At 43.7% G+C, this 17,868-nt stretch overlaps 2 protein-coding genes across 5 annotated transcripts in view; one reads left to right on the top strand and one right to left on the bottom strand.

Annotated features, from left to right (window-relative positions):
• The first annotated feature begins 492 nt into the window (after positions 1–492).
• On the top strand, positions 493–8,465 carry acp6 (acid phosphatase 6, lysophosphatidic). Of its 3 annotated transcripts, none has more exons than XM_080038007.1 (12): positions 493–590; positions 1,054–1,136; positions 2,927–3,152; positions 3,278–3,406; positions 4,825–4,955; positions 5,110–5,189; positions 5,285–5,372; positions 5,545–5,677; positions 6,437–6,537; positions 6,700–6,792; positions 6,883–7,048; positions 7,151–8,465. In XM_080038007.1, the coding sequence occupies exons 3-12, from the start codon at positions 2,934–2,936 to the stop codon at positions 7,283–7,285; spliced, it is 1,275 nt and encodes a 424-aa protein (XP_079894133.1). In that variant the 5' UTR covers positions 493–590; positions 1,054–1,136; positions 2,927–2,933; the 3' UTR covers positions 7,286–8,465. The 3 variants fall into 3 exon arrangements, with proteins under 3 accessions (XP_079894133.1, XP_079894131.1, XP_079894132.1); XM_080038005.1 differs by having other exon boundaries at positions 524–638; XM_080038006.1 differs by having other exon boundaries at positions 545–1,136.
• A 936-nt stretch (positions 8,466–9,401) lies between these two features.
• The window catches only part of bcl9 (BCL9 transcription coactivator), a 29,393-nt gene continuing 20,926 nt past the window's right edge, over positions 9,402–17,868 (bottom strand). For both annotated transcript variants that reach the window (XM_080038018.1, XM_080038019.1), the window contains exons 4-10: positions 16,691–17,004; positions 16,147–16,254; positions 15,814–16,000; positions 14,792–14,885; positions 12,128–14,303; positions 11,348–11,620; positions 9,402–11,254 (exon numbers count right to left, since the gene is read on the bottom strand). In XM_080038018.1, coding sequence (XP_079894144.1) covers positions 10,224–11,254; positions 11,348–11,620; positions 12,128–14,303; positions 14,792–14,885; positions 15,814–16,000; positions 16,147–16,254; positions 16,691–17,004 — 4,183 coding nt within the window. In that variant the 3' untranslated portion in view covers positions 9,402–10,223. The remainder of the gene's footprint in view (positions 11,255–11,347; positions 11,621–12,127; positions 14,304–14,791; positions 14,886–15,813; positions 16,001–16,146; positions 16,255–16,690; positions 17,005–17,868) is intronic.

Here is a 17,868-nt window from a genome sequence, read left to right as displayed (position 1 = left end):
TCCCTCTTGTAGATTATGCCATGAAAATAACATGCAAATCAATAAAAAAAAATGTAGGGTAAACGTCTCAATTTGATTTCCAAATTCTAAGTATAATAATTTTAGATGTTAAAAAAATGTGTAGGCTAATGACTACAACATAACTTTTATAGGCTACATATAAACTAATTGTTTTTCCAAGAACCATGACCTCTGGCAGCCTCCTGTAGCCATACCGTTTTTATTGTGTCTTAATGAATAATCCAAAATGTGTTATTTGTTGAGGAAAGGATATGCCTAATTGCCTATGTTCTCTAAACTTGTTTTGGAAAGCAAACATTGGCACTGGAAAGCAGAGAGGCGAGGATACACTAATCACCAGTAGAGGGCAGCAGCACACTTTTTAGACATCTCCTCTGCTGTAATATTCTTCACATGAAAAACAAAATACCAGGCAACAAAGTACATGTCGGGAAATGTAGTTACCTCTGTAGCTATTAGCATTACATATGTGGTGGAGTGGCGTCCGGTGCCCTACAGTTCCCGACACTTCCTTTGGCTTCAACCGGTGCCGGTGGCGAGAGTTACCGAATGACAAGTGAATATATAACGTAGGCTACTGACTGATTTAGAGAACAGAAAACTAATTTTTTCCAAAAGTAAGTGCCTGTGATGAAAGTGAGCTTCATTGCCATGAAGTGAAGCTTCGTGTGAGGAGTGTACAACCGGTAGCATCCAACTAGCTAGCTTTGAAAGAGTTACCGTTAGCTGGGTGTCCAGGTAGTGTTTTCCTCGTGCCTCTGTTAGCGACCGGCAAATGAGTAAAGCAAAGTATGGTGGCTAACTCGGGTTATCGGTAGTGTGGGTATGCCTACTTATCTGGCACTTTGAGCGCCACATGGCCTTACAAGGGTACAAGAACCTTATACATTATATTTTAATAGAAAATAGCATGCGCCCCCGGAAGAGCTCTTTCAACAGCCAACGTGTCTCTTTATCTAACTGAACGTTGGTTAAATAAATGTCATATGATTTCCAAATATTTGAAGGTCTTTCTCGGTTTACCTTGTGTAGGCGCTGGCTCTGCCTAACCTCAACTGCTTAAGCGTCATCCCATTCATTCTTGGACCCGGAAGTTAAATTATCACCTAACGCAGGTAAGTATATTATAGTTACAATTGGACAAAAGGATAAACAAATATTAAGTTGGTAAATATGCCCAAATAAAATGTTTACCTTGGTCTCCGAGATATTTTCTTGCTACTTTATAAACTTAGACAATATTTAACTGATGATTGAGAAAGTAATTTAAGCATGAATCGATCATTTAAATAGTCATTAATTGGCAGGTGTAGCTGGCAGGTGTAGCGAGTGGCGCAATAAGGGGAAGAATTTGGGGGAGGAGGGAGTAGGGCCTACCGACAACGCCACCAGGGGAATTACACCCCTGGAAATAAAGTAATAAAGGGTGTTGAATAATATTAAAAATGCTGATAAGGCAAGCAGATTCGTTTAACTGACAGACAGAGACGGGAATTCAAAATAAACCAAATCTTTATTTAGATGGAAAACAATCAAGATGTGCAGGAACTGGAACCACTAAGGGTAAAAAGGATTAGTGTGTAAAAATGAGTAAAGGGAAAATATTCTTTATTACAAAACAGCTAAAACTCATTTATATAGAAAGTCTAAAAGTTACAATATAAATAGCAGTCCCAAACTCAAACAAAAAGCTAAGGCTGAGGCCAACTGCTGAGAGACAAACTACGCCGAGGAGTGCTACCACTCACAAGTGCCTCACATCAATAGTCACTACACACTAAAACTGGTGAAAAATGTGTTATATCCCTGTGCTTTAACTCACATGTAGTGACGGGACCTCACCAGGGGTGCCAAGCCTCCCTACAGTTCCAGCCTACAGAAAAATAACTATTCAAAAACATTTCACCCCCAGTTGGTTCAATAAACAATACTCCAAACAAAACAATAGTAGGGAAAAAACAGGGTTACAGCAAAACAGCAGCAAGTAAACCTACAAAATGGAGGAAAATAGAATTAATTACGGCTCACTATGCTGCATACTTGGATTAATTGGTGTGGCCTACACACTACTCACCACCACGGGTTTGGGGGTAAGAACGATAGTCACTCGGTCACAGGGGGGGCTATCCTAAAACTAAAATAAACAAACCAAATGAATGGAAGCTTGTTTCAAATTAAGTTCTGTACATTTTCTTAAAAGTCACTCACATGGTCACCACTCCACACCAGCCACAGCAGAGACAAAGCCATACTGAGGCACAACACACCTGATTTATATAACGGGCTTGATTAGGGGACTGGGCCATTTTCAGGCTGCCCTCAAGAGCACTATGTTCAACACTGTTCATAATGGCTTCTACATTGCTACACAGGCATAGCTCTAAGGATTCATTTATTAATCAATTAGATGTTTGTCAGAATCTCAATCAGCTGCAATTGTGTCAACTATTGACTAGTCATTTATATACTTTTGTTTTATGTTTGTTTCAAACGAGAATATTTTACTGACTTTCGTAGTCTTCTATGATAATAAATTAAATATATTTTTTCGTTAGACCGAATAAGCTGTGTTAATATTTCTAATAGTGATGGATCTTTACCACTATTTTTGTACATTCTATAGAACATAAATGTATTAATTAAGTGAGAAAAATTCTAGATAGATTGATACAAAGTAATCTTATCAGTCAGTAGCAGTAGCTGAGTACAGAGGAAGCTTGACCCGTGTGTTGCAAGTGCAAGGCTTTTGTAACGTGCATTAGAGAGCATTTCTCAACACCACAAGCAACAAAATAATTTATGTTATCGTCACTGGCAATACGATAAGAGGCTCCTCTTGACCTTCCTCTTAAACTTTAATGACTGAGTGGTTAATTCAGACACACTAAAACATTGTTTTTCACAGCTCAACTATGAGGAATCTTTGGACCAAAGCGAGTGTTTTAGGATCGGTGTCGGTAGCTTTTGGCTCAATGCTGTGGGCGCAGAAGAAGACTGAACCAGACCAGTTTGCCTCCAGTTGCTCCTCTCCCGACACAAACCCCAGTTCTCCCTACGAACTGAAACTGGTCCAAGTTCTGTTCCGACACGGTGCTCGAACACCTCTAAAGTCAATTCCCGATGTGATGGAGGTAAAAAAAAAATCTAAATAATCTGCTTTTCATCAACTCATTTAGTGGATGTATTTTATTAAACAAAAGATGCAGTGTTTACATAGTATCTAAATATATGTACCCATTTCTTTGTCTCGTCAAAGGCCCAATGGTTGCCAACGCTATTGAAGCCTCCAGCGCACTGCCACATCAACTATGTTGTGACGGATCTTCATGGTGGCCCGAAGCCCCCGGCTCCTATAGAGGACAACTACCGGAAAAACATGCTGACCGTGAGTAGGTGTGTTTTGTGGTGTTGAGAGTAGACACAATTAGAAAAGATCTGAAGGTTTCCAATTCAGGAGCAGCAACTTGTAACAGTTGGTTTCTGGTAAGAGGCTGTCGGGGTGGATAAGCACTTAAAGGAATACTTCACCCATACGGAACCAGCGTTCTATCATTATAAAATAACTATTATAATATAATGAATGAGGTTTTTCTTCCCTCAGTCTTCCCTTAGTCTTCCCTTGGCCCAGCTGTCCTGTTAATCCTAACCCTTACTGTGATGTCACAAGAAGTAAACTGTAGGGTTAGACAGTGAGACCATAAAACACTCTTTCTGCCTTTTCTCAGGCTAAAGGCCTTTGCACACCGGGCGCGTTTTATTCGTGCGATTAATCCGTTAATTAACGACCGTATACAGAGTCAATACAAGCTTCCACACCAGCGCCGTCATTTCGCATCGCAAATTTGCGTTTTAAATTTTTTCGAACTGAGTTAGATTTTTCTGGGAAGTCGCTTCTAAAGTGAGACGCGAAAAAATTCACATTTCAAAACATTCGCTTTTACGTTTTACGGTGTGCAAAGGCCTTAAAATGATCCGATTTAAAAAAAAATTGCACATTTATACTAAATAGGATCTCCGAGTTCAATACACCTTCATGTTCCAACCGGTGAAGTAGGCCTTTAAAACAAGGAACGTTTTCACAGCACACATTGAGATATATATAAAAGCTGGGAAAGCACAGGTGCATTGAGTCAAATAATGATGTCATTCTATTAAGGTGTGCCTGTGCCAGGGTCCTGACAGTGTGCAATCTGGCATAGTTTACTGGTACAAGAGAGTCATCCCATATACTGTTGTCAGTTACATCTGTGCTCTTTCTGCTATGACAAGTTCATATGTTCTGTGGCCTTTGTTTTATATGTTATACGACCATCTGTTTGTAATCAAGGTGTGACAAGGGATCCTGAAATCTTTTTTTACAGACTCCATATGTTTTGGCGTCTTTTATAGATTACACCTTGTGGATTGAAAATGTAACCCGCTCTTGTTTCAGAAATTCCTTCTCCCTCTAGTGGCCACTAGGTGTCATTTCAAAGTCTTTGAGATTAAATATAAGCATGCTGCTCATTCATTCACGTCCTCCTATAATACTGCTGAACTGTGTGTAGAGCTTCCAAGTGAGATATTGTCCTGTCTTCAGCCGCAGTGTCCGTACAAAATGACATTTTCCTGTGCTGAGTTAGCTGGGTTGCCAAAGCGGTTTACTTCACTGGATTTGGCTTAGAAACTCAAATCCTACAATATGGACTCCTGCCATCCTTGTACCACATTCACCCTGGGTTCCTGCATGCAATCCCAGGTGTGTGTGTCTGTTAGGCCGCATCCCTGAGTGGAACTTGATCCTCTTTGTCGCTCTCTCGGCAGGGCGGCACATATCCCGGTCAGCTGACCACACTGGGTATGCAGCAGCTGTACGAGCTGGGCAAGAGGCTGAGGAGGAGATACATTGAGGAGGGCCATTTCCTCAGCCCCACCTTTAGCCCGGCAGAGGTCTAGTAAGTGTTGCGCATCATGACGTGTGGCAAGAGCACAAACACTTTTCCCTACTCTGCAGTCTTAATACATTTGGTTTATGAGGCAGTCAGCCTAGGTGCTTTACTATTTTCAAGTTGGCTGCCTTCCATGACCTATTTTTTTTTCCATTTTTAGTGTGCGCTCCACTAACATTGTGAGGACCATTGAATCTGCCAAGTGCCTGGTTGCAGGTCTCTTCCAGCAAAAGCAAAACGGTAGGGTAGAAAAATCCATATGCACGTTATGCACATTTATTCTATTATGGATCTCATCTAACCTGTTTTTTTTTTATTATTATCTATTCTTGAAGAAATTGTTCCTATATTAACAACCGCGTCAGAGTCTGAAATCCTGTACCCTAACTACCATGGATGCAAGCTGCTCAAAATCCTTGGCAGGTATGTGGAGAATATTTTCATAACAGGAATAACATCCTGTGTGCACTCGCAACCCAAAACTGGAATCCTGAATTATGTGTTGTGCAAAATTATAAGCGGAGTTGAGATGCCTCTGACAGGCTGTCATGGTGTGTCTGTGTTTTGTGGCTGACATGGTGTGTGTTGTGTGCAGCCACCGCTGGGCAGAGTCGTCCACTCTGCCAGACATTGCAGAAGACCTGCAGAGCATCCACAAGGCGCTGGGCATTGCCGCTCACCAGCACATCGACTTCCTCCTCATTAGAGATGACATGGTTGCCAGAGAGGTGACACCGCCGCATCCTGATTCATATGACTTTTATTAGGCCTCACCACACGCTATCGGAATACATACCATTATTAGGAGGCGGCAAACTAGCAAGCTGCTAGCTATAGATAACTCCATAACACAGAGCTCTCATCATCTACAGATTAACAGGCTAAAAACACAGCCTCAGCATGATATTTATTCATGACTCATGACATTTATATTAAAAAAAGTTCCCATTGAATTCATGATGGCATAGAAACGCAAATCTGTAGACCTTCAATTCAGTCAGTGATAGAAGTGTATTGGTGTTTTGTTCTTTTGCATAGTATAATCAGTATGGCAATATCAGACTTTGGAGGGGCTTTTTATTCAAAAAAACATCTTCTAAAATGTGCCCACTGGGGCCACTACAAGATCTGAAACAAGATCAGCAGGGGCTTTTTTTATTAGGCTTTTCTGAATTGACTGATTTTTCTTTCCCTCTACCCAGCCCAAGCCAAATACTCAATCCCCTGCCGTACACTCTGGCTGATTACATTCCGATCCACATTTTATCAGTTACAACTCATTCAAACTAACGAGACAAATGAAAAGCAACACAGGTCTGAGTCAGTACAACTGTAATCCACTCAAACAAAAATAAAGCTACTGGTAATTGTACTATCACAACGTATGAATTGACAAACTCTCATAATTAAATTACAGCTCTGGAAAACTGAGCAAAAACCTCAACCGTATCTGAAACTGACTGTCTCACGCCTCTGTACATTTGCAGACGCACGGCCTGCCCTGCCCACCTGTGTTGGACTCCTGGAGGAATAAAGTGGAACAGAGAGCTGTTGACATGATGTGTCATGTGTATCAACCCAGCAAAAGGTTAGATTAAACAGTCAGCAGAGGGAGGGGCTATTGAAATGAAATTGATTCCAGTTTTAACAATAATTCCCTATTAGTATATAGTATAGGGGGATCTTCTAACCATTTAGTAATGAATTCAACATGCCACCTTTTTAATTGTTTTTATGTGTATTTTGGCAGGGAGAACTTGCAGCTGTGTGTGGGACCCCTCTTGCACACAATGATGGGCAACATTGAGGACAAAATCCAAGGCACCTCATCAGAACCAAACAGGTTGGGACACCTCAGGGTGGGATTGGACACATCTTGACACTTCTTGATTGTGTATGGTCTCTCATTGTTAAAAATCCTCTCTCAAAACAGGAAGTTGTTTTTGTACTCTGCACATGACACCACTTTGATTCCCTGTCTGATGGCTCTGGGGGTTTTTGACATGAGATGGCCACCGTATGCCGCCGATATCACCCTGGAGCTGTACCAACACCGGCAGACCAACAAGGCTTTCGTCAAAGTGTCATACATTGGCCAGGTAGGGATGTGGGGGGTGTAAATGTGTCTACGTATATTTGATACGTTGTTGCATTTCTTTTCTCCTGTGCTTTACTCTTAAGCTTTCTTTGTCTTCCTGTAGGATCAACTTATACCAGGTTGTAGTGGAGTCTACTGCCCTCTGAAGGAGTTCAAACAGGTCCTCTCAGACTACTTACTGAGCTCCGAACTCTACAATACACTTTGCAACAACACAGAGGGCTTGACCGAACCCTGAACCCTCCAACAAACCTTCCCATCTCAACATAGTGCTACCAATGACATTCTGACAGATACCACACATCATGTTCTTTTAAGACCTCAGTTGTCACTCCATCCAGCCACCATCAGTCATTAAAGCCTGCCGTTGGACCACACCAGGGGAAACTTTCTTGGTCACACAAATCCTGTTTTACAGCCTGTATTGGAAACCTTTAAGGTACATCAGATTTTAATTATTTTTGAAATTCCTAATACATTGTTAAAATAAAGAATGTTCATTATAGGTTAATAAATGTAATGATTTTTTGAAAGACTTTGCAACACAATGTATGCCTATTATCAGATGCGTTGTGCATAGGTGTCTGTTTGCATGCAATTAATCTGTTTAGTGACGAAGGCTAGCATTCCATGTTTTTCTTGTCAACAAACCCCAAAAGACCAAAATCAACAATGACTGCCAATCTCTCAGTACCTTCATACATCTTTTAAAACATACTGAAAATACAGTTTGATCCAAGTGATTTCCAGACATTATTTTTACTCAACAATTATAATTATAATTGTTCGTGTTTTGGGGACTAATTTAAGCTGCAGCTTGATACAGATTAGGTTTTCTTTTCACTGGTAATAATTAGTATGATAAATTAATTGTTACTCATTTGGGATTTGGTGTAAAGAAAGATAAATCGTATGATCAGCCTTTTCATGGTAAGGTAAAACTATTCTTTCTAATCTTACACTAAAATCTGGACATCTTAAAGGCTGTGGCAGCATTAATGCCTGTATCCAATTGTTTATGCATTTATTCTACCGATATGTTTGAGTTCACAATCAAAGATTCCTTTTCAATCATTTTATTCCTCAGGGGAATACCAATTTCATGTATTGTATTTGATATTTATTTACAAAGGAGCAGAAAGTGGAATGTACATTAGTGCATAGGTGAATGTTCATAGGTAGCAGATTCTTGCTACAATATGCTTGAATAGTGAAACATTTGGCTGCCTTCTTTTGGGGAGGATTTTTTTTATTTGATCAGACTTCAGTTTGATGTATATATGAATACAGGCCCATGATATAGATCTTGAGTGTTACTGTGTAACAATAACACATTGTATCATTATATTCCATTCACCTGCTGCTTAAATAGAAAAGTTTGGATTACTGAGGCATAAATAAAAAATATTGATCAAGTCGGATTTGTCTCGTCTCAGAATGGGCTTTGTCTTATTCATACCATCTAGGTTAAAAAGGGACAACTATTTGAGTAGAGTTCAAATGCATCAAAATGCTTGCATCTATTTTGGATGTGTGGTGTCCTCTGAAAATAGCTCTCAGTAAGTGCATGATGGTTAAGTACTTGATAAAATGTCAACCTGTGCAGTGCAGCCTCTTTGTATGACTTGCTCTCTTTGTTGTAGCTAAATGTTGGTAAGCTGGTTTGACATGTAGAATAACAAAGACACCACCTGGTCTACAAGACTGACATGTGAATAGTCAAGAACTACATGAAGACATGCACCCACGCACTCTCACACACACACTCCATAGACAACATGTATATACCAAAACAATATCTTTTATTTTTAGTCCATCACCACAGCCCTGGTAGGCTATTCTGCACCAAAGCCAATGGAGAAACACATGACAAGCTTATACAATAGAGAAAAGAGAGGAAGTCAACTGGATGGTAAGCAGTACGTGTTTACATTTCTGTGTCTGTCTCTGGACACCACACTGCCCTTCTAAATTGTACCAGATCTACCTAGCTCTAGTTCTATAATACCTGGCATACCTGCTATGGCATTCAGCCACTCCTGTCCCATTTTGATGACCATTGGGGGATTATTGCTGTGGGAATGATTATTACCCAGAGTCAACAGGAGGCTCAAAACAAAAACAGGAACACAACAGGAACAAGAAGAACACACATAGCACATCTGGGTATTAGCAGTATTATTCACGCTGGCGAAAGTTGAGTCCTGAAAGTTTTGGAGCACCAAGTCAAATGTCATCCACAACTTGAAATGGACTGGGGCTTATCATTGTGCTGCAAAGCTGCCAGGATCCTCACACTTAATGTGTTGCCCTCAATGGTAAAAATAGAGAAAGAAGACGCTTTCTGCAAACGATCCATGTTTGTGCTTTTTTAATAATACTATTATCTTAATGAGGTCATAGTTTGGTTTGTTATACACTGGAGTTACAAAGGAAATTAAAATAGACTAAAATTCGAATAGCCCACCAATGGTAAACAGTACAGTATTTTAAGGGGGCATTCCTCCCCCAATGAAAGTTGGGCAAGAGGAGTTGAGAGGTCACCGATAGAATGCCTATACATACAGACACATACATACATACCTCACAAACATACAGTCTGTCAAGCACACACACACACACTCACACGTATATACTGTACATAAACAGTCAAAACAATGGAGCAAGAGACAAGATGGAGTTCCACTAAAGTCTTCACAAAGCACAAATTCTTCTTATTCCTTTCTCTTGTTCCATACCACTTTCATGACAAATTTTGTTTTTTAAATTTGAAAAACGTAGACATATACTGTAGCATCTCCACGCTGACTTGTTCGGTTGATTCCTCTTTGATGTCATCTTTATAGTCAGATAATCAAAAAACACAAGAACAGTTTTGCCAAAATGATGCACAACAATCCCATACATTCTGAAGTTCATGAGTCAAAATTAAATGTTCTTGTGGCAAAAGTACTCCACTCTGAGCCTGCCCAAGTCTCCCTTGGAATAGTTCCCACAGGACATTACTAGGTGAGTGTTTAGCTCCATTCTGTTCAGTTCTGGGTACATCCTTTCTAGCATTATACTTCCTTTAATTGAGTCCATCAGAGTTTTCTGAACACTCTCCACGCACCATGACCTTTGCTCAATCCTTGCGTACTGTCCAGGAACATTCTAGATACAAGGTTTCTGTTGGATTAGAACATTCCAGGGCCCGGACTGAAGCCCATGTCCATGTCACGTGGCCTCATCTGACCCCCCATCATCATTGTCTGCTGTGGTGGGCCGCCCATGCCCTGCAGTGACATCATCATGTTTGGTGAGCCGCCAGGGCCTGGATGGACCATTTGTCTCCCCTGCATCATCCCTCCTGGACCCCCAGGGGACATCATCCGGTGCTGGGGGCCCATCATGCCTTGGCCCATGAAGCCTGGTGGCCGCATCGAGTTGTGGCCAGGGTTGCCCATTGGCATGTCTTGAGGGCCCATTCCCCCACCGGGCCCCCCTGGCATCCCCCCCATACCCTGCATGGACATCCCCATCCGTGGCGGACCATCACCCATCATGCCCTGCATGGGGAAGCCAGAGGGATGTGGTGGTTTCCCCCCAGGGTTATCTCCTCCACCTCGGGGGAAGTAAGACAGAGTCTGGCTGGGCTTCTCCGATGGGATTATCCTGGACAGATCGAACTCGGGGATGCCAGATGCTCCCGGTCGCATCACCTCGTGAAGGTCTGCATCACTGAATCCACCTTGCATGCTGTTGAACTCTGGCCCTCCAGGAGTATTGGGCTTGCACATACCCCCATCACCCCCTACCCCATGAGGCATGTTCCCCATCCGTCCTCCCATAGGCCCTCCCTCTCCCTGGAAGCCCATGGGATGGCCGGGGAAACCTTGGGGACCGTTGTGCGGGGAGAAAGGGCCTTGCTGGGAAGGGGACTGGGTAAGGGGGTATCCTTGGCCTCTGTGAGGGTAACCCATGCGTCCCTGTGCCATCATTTGAGGGTTCACCATACCTGGGTCTTGATTTGGTGGTATCATCATGCCATGAGGCATCATGCCTGGGCCCATGTTAGGGGCATTGGGAGAGGGCATCTGTTGGGGCATGCCATGGGACAGGGGCTGTGATCCCATTGGATTCATACCCAGAGGGCTGAGTGCAGACATGGGCCCTGCATTTCCAGGTCCCATCATACGTGGATTGCCTTGGTGATTCATTCCCATACCTGTATGAGCAAGACAAAGAAAAGTGATTATACAAAGAGTAGAATCTCTTATGAGGTAGATCAAAAGGAATATTAGTAAAAGATAAGCCCTACCATTATTGTTCACTGATGGCAGGTTGGGCGAGCGAGCTGGCGGCGAGTCGTCATCGGAGCTGGCAACAGTCTTTATGGCATCATGGTAAAGAGGGGTGGAGCTGGGCATTGCAAACTTGGACATGCGTGACATCATGATGGAGAGAGGGTTCTGGGATAGAGTGGGCTCTGGGGGTATGGCATACGGACTTCCAGACGGGACATTGCCTGGGTGGGACATGGAACCAGATGGAGCCCCTGATGAAGGAGGGGCTGAGGGAGGACCATTACCACCTAGAGGACAGCATGACGAGACAGAGAAGACATGAAAAACAAATGATAAAACTTAGCAGTTTAGACTTTTTTTCTGGAAGATTTTTAACAATGATGACATTAGCAATACTGTGAGGAACTCAAGGCACGGTAAAATCCACAATATATTGCCACAAGAGGGAGCCACTGGACCATAACCCACCCAACCCCACCACTTGTACAGATGTGGTAGTTTAAATACGTTATTCACTTGATAAATAGACAATAGACAATTTTAATTTCATTTGTATATACTTATGAATTAAAAGCAATAATAAAATGTCCAAGTCACAGTCTAAGTCAAATGTTTTACATTTGATATTAATAAATCACTAAAAATCCAACCCAACCCATTCAAAAAAGAAATCCCACTATTTACTAAATATAATTTAATATAGATGCAATGGAAATGTATGAATAGAAGTGTTAAAAGAAGAAGCAGATATAGAGAAGCGGATGAACACAGAAAAGAAGAAAAAAATGTTATACCTTGCTCCATGCTCCCCATCATGTTCGGTGAGGTGATACTAAGGGGTGGTTTCCCACCCTGCTGTGGTACTCCAGGACTCTGCATGGGTGGTTTTGGCGAGGAAGCCCATCCTGGGGAGGGATTAGGAAGAGAAGGAGACCTCATATGAACAGGAGAGGCACCAGCTGATCCCATCATGGAGTGGGGGGACTTCATTGGTGCTGAGGATTGAGGAGCTGGAGGGGCATTGGGACCTGTGGGACCAGTAAGCATGCCAGCCAGCTGGGACGGTGTCTGAGGGGATTTAAGGTTTCCGGAGGGAGAGCCCATCATTGGGGACTGCACTTGCCTCAGAGGAGGGGACTTAAGAGGGTTGACACTGGGAGAGTTTCCGCCTCCTGCTTGGACATTCAGATCTGCTGGCTTGCGGCCTCTCTGACCTTGTGGAGGGCCACCAGCAGAGGGGAGGTGGTTCATTCGGCCATTACCTCCTGTTGGTGGACCTCTGTGCTCTGGACCAAAGGCTTGGTCTCCATGTGGACCCCTCATTCCTCCAGGACCACCTGGGAAGGGCCGCCCAGGCCCCATTGGAAAGTCTCCTGGCTGCTCAGGGAAGGGAGGACCTTGCATGGGCCTTCCTTGGGGACCCATGTTTTCCATTGGAGGTCCTCCACCTCCCCTCATTCTCATTATCTCGTCAGGACTCATATTCATGGGGGGATCTCGTAGTTTGGAAGGGTGCATATGAGGTCCTGGCCCAGGACCCATCCCAAACTCAGGTCCCATTTCCCTGCCCCCCATACCTTGGAGCCTAGAGGATGGACTCATAGGACCATCTCCAGGCATTCTGGGAAACATACCCATGCCATTACCAGGTTCCATTCCACCTCTTTGGTGCCCCATCATCCTTTGCATGTCCATCATCATCCCAGGAGGAATGCCCTTCTCTCCACCCATACCTTGGTGGAACATTGCTTCTTGGACTGACTGAGGATTTGGGAAACGCTCACCACGACCCCCTGGACCGGGAAACATTCCCCCAGGTCCTCCAGGAAAGCCTCGTCCATCTCCCATCCGGGGAGGCATGTCGTCAGGCCAGCCCATTCCAGGCCTTGGAGGTCCCTCCATGTCAGGATTCATCATACCAGGGAAGCCAGGCATCCTCTGCATGTGTGTAGGCATACCCCTTGGGCCAGGGCCGGGGCCCATGCCCATGCGCTCTTGGTAGTGCTCTGGTGGACCACCTGGTCCTCCCCACATCTCTCCTGGGCCCATCTGGTAGGGGGGTGGGGGCCCTCGCATCATGCCACGTGGACCATGCGGGTGCATCAGCATGTCTGGAGGAAGAGGCCGGTGCTGCATTTCTTGTTTCTTCCTCTTCTCTTCATAAAACTCCTGCTGCAACTTTAACCAAGCCACCTGTTCTGGGGTCATTTGATCTCCATCTCCACAGCCCCCTGGAATCCCCATGTGTGCTCCCATTTCATCTTGTGGAAACGGGGGCATGTCCCTGGGACCATGGGGTGGGCCAAAGGGTGGACCTTGTGGACGAGGTCCTCCTGGTCCACCAGGTGGTCCGAGGCTCTGAGACTGCGCCATCATAGCCTGAAGGGGGCCCTGCTCAGACCTACGGGGGGCACCATCAGGGCCTCCATCATGAGGTCCACCATGGGACTGTGGGGGCCCAGGTTGTGGGGCATCACGGTCATCGGGGAAAAGCATGCGCTGAATATCTCGCAAGGTCTGCAGAGAGCGCTGGCGATGCTCTAATTGTTCTTGAGATAGACCCTCTGTGTTGGCCTCCATATTCAACAGCTCCTGGGCCAGTTGCTGCTGCTGTTGCTGCTGCTGGGGAGTCAGACCCACTCCACCAGAGCCTCCACCCTGCCCTCCTTCACCTGCTGTCGGAGGGTTGAGGCCTGCCTCAGGTTGGGTGACAGGGGTCTGGTCAACTGGAGCGCTAGTGTTACTTGGGCTACTGCCAGGAAGATTTTTGGATTCCATGCCTGCAGACGATGGCCCTTCCTGCGAAAGAACACCAGACTGGCTCCCTTGATTTGAAGGCTGGGGTGGGGCTGGCTCTGCCATGCCAGGTAAGGACGGCTTGGATCCAGGCTGGTGGCTCTGATCTTGGGCATGGGACGGGGGTTGCTGGGGAGGTTTGGAGTCATTTCGTAGGGCGCTTGCTGCATTGTTCTTTAACAGAGAGGAACAGAAATAGGAATAAGTTATGACACATTCACTTAAAAGGTTCAGTAGCGGAATGGTCAGTTTAGCTAACTTCCTGTCAGTGACTGCAGTTAGCAGTCCCCTCCCTCGTCCCTACGTCACCACATTAATGCACTGCGGTCTTCAAGCAGCGAGTTATCTAGCATCATCTCAGATCCATAAGTGTGACATAACATGATAAAAACCATCAAAAACCATTGAGCAAACCATCGGGTGCCGGTTTGTAGCGTTCTCTCTTCTGATTGGTTATCAGTAGTGGGATCCCCAAAAAGTTTATTTGCCGATTACATGCAGAGCGAGTGACTGAGAGATCGGCTTTATGAAACGTGCATACTATATATATATAGTATATAGCGATTTAACACTTATATTAACCTAAATAAATCGCTTACTTCACCTTTAATAATTGGTGTATAAAAATATATGTTTGCAATAAAATAAGTCTGTGTTTTTACCAGGAGGTGAGCTTTGTCCTTGCTGTTGGAGATGTTCTTCATGTGGAAGGCAATGATGTTTTCTGTATGGCCAGTGAGAACTGCATCAGCTGCCCTGAGGACGTGTAGGCAGACGGTCAGATATCAGTCATCAGACACAATAAATATGTGTGTGTGGGTGAGTGTGTATGTGCATTTCAGAGACCGTGAGCAGAATGAATGAGTACTAAGATGCGGCCATGAAGGTAAAACCAAGGTCAATGTGCGCGCACACACACACACACACACACACACACACACACACACACACACACACACACACACACACACACACACACACACACACACACACACACACACACACACACACACACACACACACACACACACACACACACACACACACACACACACACACACACACACACACACACACACACACACACACACACACAGACAGACAGACAGACAGACAGACAGACAGACATCTTTGATTTCTTATTCCCAACAGAGTGTTAATCCAAGCCATGTTAATGCTCCCACTGAGAAACACATGCTTGTGCACAAATTGGATTTAGAAGACTGGGAGAGAAGGGGAAAAGAAGAGAAAGGGTGGGGAAGCAAGTATCTTGGTGCAATACAAACAAATAACAGCAACAACCATCAAAGACAACAACAACCTCCACTCATGATGACAGGGGGCAGAGACTAACTTTAGGCAATGTACATTGTAAGTAATTCCATTTAATTTTTAACTGCAATTCCACAAAAGGGTTTTGTTGTGGGTGTATGTTTTTAATGTTCTTATGTAAAAAAAAAAAAAATCTAACTATGGGGATGATGATTCAATAAGCATGTCTAAGCATATTAATATATATATAATATGTAAACGTAAGCTTAAATATAAATACTAATTAGGACAAAACAAAAGTGCAAGAACTAAACATAATTTATATGTACAAATCAAGGCTATTTTTGAACAACTATTGTATGAAAAGATACTACCCGCAAAATATACAAATGGTAACTCTCAAATTCCTTACTTGTTGGCCATCTCGGTGGTGAAGACATAAACTAGTTTTGTGACTGGTTTCTGGCCACTAGCAGGTTCTGTTGTGGTGCCCTGGCCTCCCAGTGCATTGTGGGAGGGTGTGGAGGAGCGACTGAGTCCGGCATTGGAGGTAGAATGTGTGACAGAGTCCTGGGGCTTCACATCACTGGAGTTACAGTCTACAGGGAGACAACAGGGAAGACCATGGTTTTAAGACCAGCACAGGCTTATGGGCAATGTAGTTCTGCTGTTGAGCTGTTGTAAGTCAAGTTGATCAGTGGAGGGGCTGCTAATCATGCTTGGATGCACCTGTTAACAAACTTACTAAAGAATCCCTTGTCATCTTCGTCACTTTCTCCCCCAGAGCACCAGTCAGCTCCACTGTAGGGCTGCCTCCTCTCTGCCACACACATCCGCTTCACCCTGCTGCTGTCTGTAAAGACAGACATACAGACACACGTAAATGACAGGGACTGCAAAATATATTTTTCAAGATGCCCAACTGGTTGTGTTGTCCTTTCAACAGGGCTGCTTTAATTTGATAGACTGTCTATACAGGGAATTACTTGTAAACACAGATAAGAACCATGCAAAATGTTTTCTATAGCATTCAGTTCAAAGCATCCAACAACAAATAGATACAACTTTGGTAACAAAGAAAGCACAGTAACTAATTATTTATTATTTATTAACAATATCGTCAAGAAACTTGGGTATGTGCAATTTTAAAAGGTGAGATAAAACAACTTGTAAAATGGCCTCATATATTTAAATGCACACTATCAACTTCAACACTGACTGTTCCCAGCTACCTGTGTTCCATTCCATTCAGTTTGATTTGAATTAGTATTGGCTACGGTGGTTCTTACCTTTTTCCTCACTTGTGGGCGTGCCACCCTCTGGCTGTTCAAACGACTCCACTGAGGTGCTTCTCTCCCTTTTTACTTTAACCTTGGAGCTTGGGCCAGAGGTTAGTCCCTGGCCATTCTTTAGCCCCATTCCCCCTGCCACATTCGGGGCTCCTTTGGTACCCAGGGTCTTGGGGTCGCAGGGTGAGGGCTGTGATTGGCTGCCCGTGCTCCCTGGTTTACCCTGATTGGGCATTTTAGAGTCCATCTGGGTGGCAGTGGAGGGGGACATGACGGAAGGTGAGCGTACCATGGCCTCCGTCTTAGGTTTAGGGCTGGCAGAGCGAGGAAAGAGAAAAATATCAGGCATAATAATGAATGAATTCATACCATCCATTAAGAGGAGAACAAAACCCATTCAGGGTTCAACATAACTTTTTTTTCCTACTGGCCCGCCGGGCCAGTGGATCCGAGTTTTACTGGCCCCTTGTATATTTTCACTGGCCCTGCACACACTTTTTTTTTCTTCATAATTTAGTGTCAATAATTATAATACCTGTATTAGAAAAATAAAAAAAGATAACCAGATCTAAAGGGAATATCTATACTGTAACAGTATAGATATTCCCTTTAGATTTGGTTATTTTTCTTTTAGTTAATTATATGAAATGTTGATATTGCTCATACACATAATATAAAACCAGGCAAACATATTGAATTAGGAGCCTACAACTGAAAGTATGTTGAAAGAGTCGGCCAGTATTCTAAAGTCCAGTAGTTTGAAGGTTGTTTTTATTCTTGAATTTGGGCAGTTTAATGAATAGTTCACCTGCAGAAGTCATGTTCAAACATAAAAAAAAAATAAGAGATGAAGGTCTGATCATTCTTTGTGGTGTGGTAGGCTGTTTTTATTACTTTCTCTATATGCATTAGGGATGTGAATGTGTCGACCGAATGACCGGTTTTCCACTTGCGCTCAAGTTGACTTTAAAAATAGAATAGAAATCCGAAAATCAGTGGGTTATGCCGTTTTTTTAATGGGAGATTTCACCGTGTATGTGAGTTCACGTCTGGTGGTGAGCGCGCTGCAGCAGTGTCACTTCTCCATGAAGTGTCAGCTTCACATAGTCTATAAGAGTCCGGTGTGGGACCATTTTTTCAAACTATTGATAAAAAACAAAGCAGTGCAAAATATGCAG

The sequence above is a fragment of the Ammodytes marinus genome (assembly GCF_949987685.1).
Source record: "Ammodytes marinus genome assembly, chromosome: 12".
Taxonomy (NCBI): domain Eukaryota; kingdom Metazoa; phylum Chordata; class Actinopteri; order Uranoscopiformes; family Ammodytidae; genus Ammodytes; species Ammodytes marinus.
This window is presented reverse-complemented; position numbering and strand designations above follow the sequence as displayed.